The 11,088-nt window shown below is 49.1% G+C and overlaps 1 protein-coding gene across 7 annotated transcripts; it reads left to right on the top strand.

The window, feature by feature from the left end:
• Positions 1–577: 577 nt before the first annotated feature.
• On the top strand, positions 578–10,477 carry PURA (purine rich element binding protein A). Of its 7 annotated transcripts, none has more exons than XM_060093444.1 (2): positions 578–596; positions 7,241–10,477. In XM_060093444.1, the coding sequence occupies exon 2, from the start codon at positions 7,385–7,387 to the stop codon at positions 8,354–8,356; it is 972 nt and encodes a 323-aa protein (XP_059949427.1). In that variant the 5' UTR covers positions 578–596; positions 7,241–7,384; the 3' UTR covers positions 8,357–10,477. The 7 variants fall into 7 exon arrangements, with proteins under 7 accessions (XP_059949427.1, XP_059949423.1, XP_059949425.1 ...); XM_060093440.1 differs by lacking the exon at positions 578–596 and adding an exon at positions 1,109–1,532; XM_060093442.1 differs by lacking the exon at positions 578–596 and adding an exon at positions 1,109–1,398.
• Positions 10,478–11,088: the final 611 nt, after the last annotated feature.

An 11,088-nucleotide genomic window follows, 5' to 3' on the forward strand; every position in this document is an offset into this window, starting at 1 on the left:
GAGTATCTCACAGTGTATTGCAAAGTTACCTCAAAATAAAATATACTCAGTTAAATAAGTTAAAACATTGACTAAGTTTTCTTAAATCACAGATTGACTTCTCTGAGAGCTATTTAAATAATGATAAAGATGGAAGGCTGTTTTTGCTTATTTTGAAGCCGATATTTTTAACTGATCCATCTCCTATGTATGCAGTGTTGCAGGATGGAGATGTGACAGCATACAAAATGAGGGAAAAAGTTAACGTGTACCAAAAATCTTGTCAAACCTGGCCACAGATTTCAAGAAAACTCTTAAAGGACATTTTATAGTTCTGCATTTCGCCCTAGCATAGCAATTTATGAAAATTAACTCGTCCCTTTTACTGTCTCCCTCTCGGCCCAAGGACGCATAAATAATATTTATCAGGGTTTTGTCCTTAGTCACAGTCCCTCAAAGGGGCCCAGTTTCACCTACACTGCGTGGGAGGCTGGGCAGCAACCCCACGCTTCCTGTCAAGGATTCCTGGGGCTACAGCCTGAACGTGGTCTAGCCCTTTTCTTCTTTATGCTAATTCTGCCCTTCTAGCCCCTCTCGGCGGGCGTCTGAAGGCCAAGGTGAGACCCTCCCGGGAGATGAAAGGCCTATCGCCCCCTAAGAGATGCGGGCGGAACGGGGGCGCGGGGCAGGGTGACAGGGTGGTAGCGACACTGACAACGACGCTGAGGGCCCTAAGTTGGAGCTGACGCAGGCCCTACAGGGTTCCCTCCCCGCCTGAGCCTGGCTTCCGCCCTCAGAGCCCAACAAGGGAGAAGTCCTCCCGGGGGCGCTACCGGCGGTGAGTGGAGGAAGGGCGGGCAAAGAGGCCGCAGGCAGCCCCTTCCTCAGACGCGCCTCAAGGCCTGGGCCGTGGGCTGTTGACGCGCCAACGGCGGGGAGGGCGCGCGCACGCGCGAGATGGGGGGCGGAGGGAGCGCGCTCGGCGGCCGCCGCCGCGGCAACTGAAACGGAGGAACGCGAGGGCGGAGGGCGCGAGCCACGGGAGGAGTGGGGGGGGGAGATGGTGGGTAGCGGGGAGCGCGCGCTGACGTCGCCCGGAGTCACGCACGGAGCGCCGGGTTACGCGCCGACGTCTGGCTGCCACGACTTGCCGTCTGCGGCGGCGGCGGCAGCGAGCGGATCCCGCAGGGGAAGGAGGAGGAGGGAGAGCCGAGGGGGCTGTGAGTGAGCGGGAGAAGCAGGGTGTGAGCCGGACTTGCCAGCGGGAGGGAGAACGAGTGAGAGCCGAGCCAGCCATCCGAGCCGCCTCCTCCTCCTCCCCTCGGCGTCCCGCCCCCGCCTGCCAGCCCGCCCTTCTCCCTCCTCAGCCGGCAGAGCCCGAGTGAGGCGCAGCTCGGCTCGCGCCGCTGTCCAGGACAGGTGTGCGCGCGCGCGCCCTCCTCCCCTCCCCCTTTCCTCGCGCCCGCCTAGCGCCTGCCTCGCGCGCGCCCTCCCTCCCTCCAGCCCGCGCCCTCCCTCACCTGCGGCAGGACAGCGCCCGCCCGCCCGCCCGGGTAAGCCCCTCGCGACCTTCTCTGCTGCCACTGCCACAGCTTGAGGTGCCGCCCACCTTGTCCCCTCTAATTGCCCTCTTATGCCCCAGGAATAATTACTGTAGCATTGTAGACATCCCCGCACCCTTCCTCCGGGGACCCTGGTAGTGCAGCAACGCGCCCCCCTCCCTCCGGAGCGCACGAACGAACGAACTCCTTCCCACCTCCAAAAAAGAAGAAAATCACACGCCCCTTTAAAAAAAAAAGCAATCCTACCTCCTCTGGCGCTGGAGACCACCAGTGGTGCCGTTTGCTTAGCAATGCCTGAGCCCCATTCCCCCTGACCACCTTTGCCTGGGGCCTGGGACAGTTCGCCAAATCTGGCCGACACTCCCTGTACAGCAACCCTGGCAGGAGGGGAGAGGAAGGAGGCTTCTAGGCTCCACTACCAACCCCTCCTTTCCTCTGTTCAACCCCCGCCCCACCCCCGCAATGCATACACCCTCCCAGTATGCGTTGTAAAAATAAAAAAGAATACACTGGTGCTGACAGCGCAGACGAAGCCAGGCCCAAAGATGGGTGGCCCGAACAAGGCATTTTTGCTGCCCCACAGAGCTAGGTCAGCTCCACAGTCTCCTCTGCCTTTGTCCGAGGGCAAAACGGACGGATGTGAAGTTAGAGGGTCTTCCCTTTGAGCGACGGTAGGCCCCGGCAGCGGCTACGTCTGTAGGGGAAGGGACCCCAACAAATATATTTGTCTTGAGCCTGAACTTGGATAGAGAAAGGCCCAAGAGTCCGGCTGGGAAAACTTTCTTTGGTTCGTTGCTGTCTACCCCTGAATAAATGCTACTTTAATTTCCGTTGTCTCTGCGGGACCCTCTTGAGGCTTCTAATTCGTTCTTATCTGGGGCCCCTTTACGTTTCTGTCGGGCCAGGCGCTTTTGGACAGCTTTTTGCAGCGGTGTCTCTGCTGGTGTCCCGTGTCCTTGGAAGGAAGCCCCAGTGCTTTATAATAGGCTGAATTTGGTTTGACATCTTTTGGTAGATTGTCAGAGGAGAAAAGGAATTTTTTGATTACTTCAAGACCCTCACTGTTCCCCGCCCAAACTGACGTTTTCGAATTGCGGCTTTGAAAATTGGAGTGTTGACTAGAGTGTGGAGAGAGTTGCTGATTTCATTCCTTTGGGTACTAGTAAAACCATTTAAGAATCAGCCGAAAGAGAGAGAGCTGTTGACATTTGCATCGGTTCTGTTTGGACCTTTTGGGTACATAAAATGTCGGGTTCTCTGAATCTTTTATCGAATTTAGAATGTGTGCTACATTTATTTAATTCTTCTGCAAATGCTTAAAATAACATTTGGGGAAATGTGAGGATTCTATCACATGGATTGTTCTCTTCAGATTTTAAATGTTTAATTCATATCTTTAACCCTAAACATTGAAATCGCATTGGAGAGGCATAATTTTAAAGATTAGATGAGCTATAGAAAGGGAATAGACTTTTTTAAAATGGTCGGTGAAATACTATTAGTCGTTGTTGTTAAATGTTAAGATTTACTTGAGAGTTTCCCTTAATTTTCCTGGTAGCTAGCCACGAGAAGAAATGGGTAATTCCTCCACTTTGAACAGTTACAGTATAACATTCCAGTTAGTTTTAATAATTTGGGTATTGAAGATAATTGTCTGATTTAAGACAGGCATTTAACCTAAGTAGCACTTGAAAACACAAATTCTAATGTTTTTGCTTCTCTTTTATTTGGGAAATCTGTGATTCTGTGAAATATTAATGAGCGTATTGTTTCTGTTGGGAACTCCGTAATCAAAAGGGTTTATTACCCAGAGGTAGATCCCCTCTCTCCAAGTTTATTTTGTAAATGTGTGTGTTAATTTTTACTTTTAGAATTAGATTATTTCAGACTCACCCGTATTTCAGGCTGAGGAAAATGAGGTTTTTCCCTTCTTGTTCAGCCTAGTGTCTGTTTCTCTTGTGAACAGTTTTTGTTGGTAAGAGTTTGTTAAAGATGTAGAGATAGAGGGATTAAAAATAAAGCAATCTCTATTCTCCTCGAAATGTGTGTGTAGTGTTAATAAGAGAGCACACTAAATCTAGAGACGTTTATTAGGTTTTAAAAATATAAGCAAACTTTGAGGAGGAAGGAAATATTTTTTGATAGTTCTTTCATTAACACAGATATTTTGTGCATATTAATATATTTCGTTTTCCCTTTGTTTTTCCTACATTGTATTGAAATTATAATTTTAATTTTACAACTATTTGGTTTAAAATGACAATGCAAACATCTAGATACTAGAACTGGCTTTTCATTTACCAAGTTAGCATATTGTTTTGGTAATTAACAAATAGCTAGGTGTGTTTTTAAATCCACAACTTTGCTAATGGATTTTCAATGTTAGGATGCAAATTTAACTTTGAAGTTCTGTTTAAGGTTAAACTCTTTGTTTTAAGACTTTTCTCTCAGACTGCCTTTTAAGGGTACTATATTCCTTAGCCTACGGAAAGCCGCCTTTCACCACCCCCTCCATTCTGACCAAAAGCCCACACTTACAGGCTTATTCTGAAATAAACCCTCTTGTTTGAGTAGTGAAAATGTGTTAAATATCCTATTTATCATTGTATTATTTTGGGAAAGGCATTATTAACCTTGTTTACTTTTAGATACATTTATAAAGTAGGCAATAAGCTAATAGATAAAGGCAAAATTTTATACATATATAATAAAAAGCATGAAATAAGTAAGAACATATTTATGTGGAGAGATCCAGGTCTCAGTTGTTTACTGATTTGAGCTTATAATTCCCAGTTTATGCGTGCAAATGATATTTAACTTGTGTTTTGTCTAGAAACTTCATCAATTGCCTCTGAGCTGGGGAACTAAGAACTCAGTTCCTGGTGACAGTCACTTTTTCAGAAAATCAGGGCATTCCCAAACTCAAACCAATTCAGAGCTCCTGGACATAAACCTTTGGGACAGAGGGCAAGAAATTTAGACTCCAAAGTTGGTTCAAGAAGGCGGGCAGTTTCGAGCCCTACTTTTTTGTCCTGGGGGAAGCGATCATTAGCATGGAAGAGTGACAGGGACCGGCAGGCACGTGCCCCCTTATCGCAGCCCCACTGGCCTTGCTGCTTTGAGTTCTCCTGAGGGGTCAAGGGCTTGGTTCAGCGCGAAGTAAACCCTTGAGGAAGAAGAGCGGCTCTTCTAGAGCGGTCTTAACCAGGGCGTAGTAGTCTCAGCTTACAGGTGGAAGCGTAATGCCCCGCCCAGTTTTGTGCGGAGACCCTGCCACTCAGCCTTTGAGACCCTGTTTGGGGCCGGGGTCTATCCAGGGTCCTGATCGCTACCGTGCAAACCTAGAGGAGCCGCCGCTTCTTACACATGTATTTCTGTGTGGTGGGAAGTGCACCAACAGTTCCTATATCTCCTTCCCGACAGACTTGGGGACAGGGGAGGGAGTGCAGAAAAATCAGCACTGAAAGGGTACTACGCGGTGCTAGAGGATGACCCTAAACTAAGGGGAAGTTCTTTATGGGGCCCAAAATCTGGATTTCTATCTCTCACAGTGGGCCTCCTCTTCAGGGAGCCATTTCAGGGACAGCTGGACAGGTGGGTGGTTCTGAGGCTGGTTCACAGGACTATCCCAGTTTTCTTCTTGGGAGCCAGGGTGCTCTGCCCTGTTTCTTCCTCTTTAGCGGGAGGTAGCAAACGTCAGCCCAGAGTTGAAGTAGCTAATGCTGGGTTGAATGGGACCCTTGCTAAGAGAAAAAGGTAGCTGTGAATACTTAGCAGGCAGGTTTGCCCAGGAGATGAAGGGATATATCAGGGGGCTTTAAGGTCTCAAGCATTGACAAAGCTTATGCCCTGGGCTGGTCTGGGTTTCTTTATCATTAGTCCTCTCTTTACCCCTCTCTTTTCCAGGAAGCTTGGGCAGCCAGGTACTTAGATGTCTTGGGAGCTAAGAGTGAGGGAGGCAAGTCTCCTTACTTTTGGGGGCAGGGGTTGGGGGGTGTTAAATGGGAATGGAGCATACAGATGAGATAGGTATATGCTTCTCAGGATGGAGGCAACAATCCATGCTTGAGAAAGCCAGGAATAGGGCTGTGAGGTCTATATCCCCTAAGCCCCTTGCAGAAGGTGATGGGGAGCATGTAGGGTCATAGGCAGGAGGTGCCCTGGAGACAGGCCTTAGCTTTCCCACAGCTGCTAGGACTGCAGACTGCAGTGAGGGAGTATGAACATTTGCTATCTATCTGGAAGAAGGAAAATAGGCCCTAGTTTATGCCTCAGATCTAGGAAGAGAGAAATCTATTATTTCTGAGCCCCTTCCTGAGACCAGAGAAGACCCCCTTTAGCTGTCACTGGTTTAGCTGTCATTGGTAATGGTCGGTAACCTAGCTGTCTGCCTAAAAACCAGCGATCATTTAATGTTTTACTTTTTGAGAGATGGGGGCTCTCCTTGACACTTAGGAGTTTCTGGGAGGAGGAGTAAAAGGGGCGAGCGAACCTGCGTTAATGAATCCCGTAAGGAACTGCGTTTCCCAGGAAATTCCTGACATTTTTAGCTCGTGAATTTCCTAAAGCCTGCTTTTCTCTTCCATCTGGGTCCTTCCAGAGAGGAAGAGTGGGCTAGGGGCTGAAGGCTCGGCAGGGCCTGGTTTATCCGCAGAGCTGGCCGGCAACCCAGGCTGGGCTCAGCCCTGAACAGGGTGCCCCCCTTCCCCAAATCTCAGAAGGAGGAGGGGGAGGCAGGCAGGCAGTCGTTGTCCCAAAGGGGGCTGGTTGAAGGTTTTGGGGTGAGTGTGGGGTTTCTTTTTGATTGTTGCTTGGGGAGAAGGGCAGAGCCAACGGGAAAAGGCACTGCGGGCACCCCAGCCCTGGTGCGGCTGCCGTCCTCTGCTCGGCTCCCCCCTGCCGGTGAGTGCGCCCGCCCGCCCGCCCGACTGTGCGGGGCTGCGGTTGGGGGGAGGGGGGGAGCGGGATCATCTGAGGCCAGAGCCGCTGCCGTGCGCGGGGAGGGGGAGCGGCGGGAGCGAAGGGAGGGAAGGGCTAGGTGTCTGGTGCTCCGCGCCACTGCTGCCGGCGCCCCGTCCTCATCCCTGGCAGCCCCTTCTGCAGCTAAGGTTTACCGCTGCACCACCTCTCCTCTTCCTCGCCCGCCTCTGCGGCCAGGGCTCTGCGGTAGGAGACAGTCCAGTCAAGTGACGGGTGGGCCTGTCTGGGTTTGGATCTGGGTCTGGATGGGGCCCGCTGGGGAGGGGGTGGCCGTGACTTGGTGTCCCCTCTCTGCAGCGGGCTCAACTGCGCTGCGCGGGCCCCTCCCCCCACATCTTCTTTGGGGTCACTGGAAAGCAGAGCTCAGGCCCACTCCCTGTGCTTAGTATGGCAGCCCCCTTCTCACGCCAGTCCCCCAACTCCCCGGGCCGAGGCCGCTCAGGGTCTGGCCAACAGCGACAGCCACAGTGGTGGCGGCAGTGGCGGCAGCAGCTGCGACGCGGCGCGTTCTAGTCCCCCCCCACCCCAACCAGGGGTGCGGGGTGAGGGCCGGTGGGTGGGCGCCGCCTGGCGGGCGGGCGGATGGGGGACTGGCAACGGGGAGGGGGTGCGGGTCACGTGCTGGCGGTCGGGTGGGCGCGTACAGTAGGGCGCCCGGCTACTGTGCTGGGGAGTCAGTGCCCTGTTACCGGGTCTCGTCTGTCTCGTCTCTCCCGCAGATCTCGCGAGAGTGGCTGACTGGCTGTGGGGGTTGCGGCGGCAGCAGGCGGAGCCGGGGAGGGAAAGCAGCGGCGGCTGAGGCGACTGAGGCGGCGGCGGGCGGAGCGGCAGGCGGCGGCAGCGCGGCGGCGGAGCGCAGCATCATGGCGGACCGAGACAGCGGCAGCGAGCAGGGTGGTGCGGCGCTGGGCTCGGGCGGCTCCCTGGGGCACCCGGGCTCGGGCTCGGGCTCCGGCGGGGGCGGTGGTGGCGGCGGGGGCGGCGGCGGCGGCAGTGGCGGCGGCGGCGGCGGGGCCCCGGGGGGGCTGCAGCACGAGACGCAGGAGCTGGCCTCCAAGCGGGTGGACATCCAGAACAAGCGCTTCTACCTGGACGTGAAGCAGAACGCCAAGGGCCGCTTCCTGAAGATCGCTGAGGTGGGCGCGGGCGGCAACAAGAGCCGCCTCACTCTCTCCATGTCAGTGGCCGTGGAGTTCCGCGACTACCTGGGCGACTTCATCGAGCACTACGCGCAGCTGGGCCCCAGCCAGCCGCCCGACCTGGCCCAGGCGCAGGACGAGCCGCGCCGGGCGCTCAAGAGCGAGTTCCTGGTGCGCGAGAACCGCAAGTACTACATGGATCTCAAGGAGAACCAGCGCGGCCGCTTCCTGCGCATCCGCCAGACGGTCAACCGGGGGCCCGGCCTGGGCTCCACGCAGGGCCAGACCATTGCACTGCCCGCACAGGGGCTCATCGAGTTCCGCGACGCTCTGGCCAAGCTCATCGACGACTACGGAGTGGAGGAGGAGCCGGCCGAGCTGCCCGAGGGCACCTCCTTGACTGTGGACAACAAGCGCTTCTTCTTCGATGTGGGCTCCAACAAGTACGGCGTGTTTATGCGAGTGAGCGAGGTGAAGCCCACCTACCGCAACTCCATCACCGTGCCCTACAAGGTGTGGGCCAAGTTCGGACACACCTTCTGCAAGTACTCGGAGGAGATGAAGAAGATTCAAGAGAAGCAGAGGGAGAAGCGAGCTGCCTGTGAGCAGCTCCACCAGCAGCAGCAGCAGCAGCAGGAGGAGACCGCCGCTGCCACCCTGCTACTGCAGGGTGAGGAAGAAGGGGAAGAAGATTGATCAAACTGAATGGAACCCCCCACACATGCATACACACACACACACACACACACACACACAGAGCCACACACAGAGAAAATATACTGTAAAGAAAGAGAGAAAATAAAAAGTTAAAAAGTTAAAAAAAAAAAAAAGAACTGTTAACTCCAAGGGAGCACCACCCACAGAACCTCCACCAACTGACAGTTTCTCTTCTTGACTTGCCACCCATCGCTGGATGTTGTCCACTTTATCCACCATATAAAACAGTAAGCAGCTGCTAAAAACAAAAAACAAAAAAAAATACAAAAAGTAATAACATTATATGAACTGTGTTTCCTACTTGATTAAAAAATATAAAGAACTGAGTGTTTATTTCCCTAATTAACCAAGAACTTTTGTACACGTTTAAGCTATTATTATTAAAAGTGTTTGCAAAATGGTCAAGATTATAATATTGCTGAATTCTATAAAAGTCCTTTTCATGTTGAGCTAACATTTGACTTTAGCACAAAAAAGAGATATTTTAGAACACGTAAAATAATATTTTTAGTTTTTTCTCATTTTGTTACCAAATTTCAAACCTTACATGGAGGTTATTATAGTATATTTGACACCCTATATACCTGTGATTAGAGATGTGTATATATATGAGGGCTAGGCATGCTGTGTGTCTGAGCTTTGTCTAAATGTTATGCAGAAGTTTGTAGAGTTAAAGGTACGTAGGTTAATTCATGCAAGGTAAACAATAAGTGCTCTCTTTTATACAATATGCATTGCATCTGGACCTTAAACATTTAAAAATGGTCAGTGAAACTTCTGTGAACATGAAGAAATTATTAAAAAAGGCATTTAAATGAAATTTGCTAAGTTGTGATTTTTACGGTTGGAACCAAAGTTATTCAAGTAGTAAAAGAAAAAAGAGAAAGAAAGAAAAGGAAATCTCCCATAATATTTTTCTGCATTTGTTTGCTTTGACTGAGTAGGCGTTTTGTCATTATTGTGTATATGAGATGTACTTGTATCGTTCATAATATATTTTTTTTATTATGTGTAGAAAGATTTTAAAAACTAACGTGCAGCAATTTCCAGTGAACCTGTACTTGGACATCAGGTAGTGAGTCTATTTGTGGTCACTAGCACTGTCTCCTAAACTTATAAGAGGTCTGAAGCTATCCTTTGATTTTTGCCAGTGCTATTAACTTATGTAGACCCGTTAAAAAGCAGAGCAACACAATTATAGTTATCCTACTGAGCCATGGATTCTGAGCTTCATTTTAAAAGTGAAAGCCAAGTTGGTGTATGTAAAGGATTTCCATGTAGCTGTGGTGCTAGTTATTACTGGCTACATTATATGCTAAGTGTATTTGTGTTCCCCAAGTGTACAAGCCTTCTATCAAAAGTATGTTCTATAACTCATATATTCAAGGTGTAGGGTATGAAAATGCAAAGCTTAGGAGAGCACTTTACTAAGCTGGTGTCCTCCCAACTGAAATTGTTTGTAACGATAGTCTTTTACAGGTTTTCATTTAAAGATGTTCGTGTGCTTTTAATTGACAACTAACTTCTTGCTGCTGTATAGTAAAATATTAATATATTTTTATCATTAAACTGCTGCATGACTATCATCTTTGAGTGAAGAGAAAATGTTATAAAAAAAGATGCCTTAAACAGTACATTTTGGTTTGGAATTCTGTAGAAAGTATTTTGGTTTAAAAAAAATGGATCTTGTCTGACATAAAGAGTTCTGGGGATGGAATTGTTTTCTTGGCAAATCCAGCCATATAGATCTAACTGCTGTATGTAGAAGACACCACCTGTAGGAGCTGGAAGGTATCAGTGCTTCTCACATTGTAAAGCATTGGCCTAGGAAGGTGAAACAGTTGTCTTTGAAGGATTTTTTTTTTCTGCTGGTTCTTTGGGTTTTGATTTGGTATTTTTAAGCTCCCTGGTTGAGTGTGTTGTCTTTGAGATCTACTGTATGTGTTGAATAACAAGCTATTTCCATTGTACTGTGCATTTTCCCATTAAATTGTTTGCTTTTAATATTCATACAATGTTTAATATGAGGTGACCGTACAATAGTTAGGAGTTTCTTTACTTACAAAATCACTGGAAATGATTAAATTGCTTTTCCCCTTCCCCCAAGGTGCATTTTTCTTATTTCCATATAGTAAAGTTGAGCTTTTACAGTGCATAATGTGACATTTGGAATGCTTATCAACTGCATGTAAACATTAATAACCTGCACTTTTTTGTCTTAAGGTTTGTTGAGCTGTTTTGTTCACTGTACTTTAACTGTGATATGGAAAAGACTGCATTCTCTGTGCTGTTACTAGTTAGGAAAGAGAATTGCTTTGATTTTGTCTCTTGTTTACTATAGCTTCTTAAAGTTAAGCCTTGTACTACAGGTTGTTGGAGTACTCCTAGATCAGTGTTTCATAGTAGCCAGCAATAAGTAGTGCAAGTCAACAAAAAACACAGCAAACTTAGGCAAAGTGTCCTTTCTTTGAGATGCGAGTTCTTTCATGAGGTTTTCTTTAGGGTCCGAGTTACCTAAAGTGAAGCCTTTCTTAGCTATAGACTTCAGATTCTGCTTGGAATCCTACCGGATCAAGAAGCACATGTATTGTGCAATTGTCTTTACACTATAACAGTTAAACACAATCTTACGCAGATTTTGAAACCAGTGTCTGAATTATGGTCAGTGGGTTTAAAAAGAAATCCACATGCAGATCTTTTAAGACTTCTTA

Source organism: Mesoplodon densirostris, chromosome 3 (assembly GCF_025265405.1).
Source record: "Mesoplodon densirostris isolate mMesDen1 chromosome 3, mMesDen1 primary haplotype, whole genome shotgun sequence".
NCBI classification, from domain to species: domain Eukaryota; kingdom Metazoa; phylum Chordata; class Mammalia; order Artiodactyla; family Ziphiidae; genus Mesoplodon; species Mesoplodon densirostris.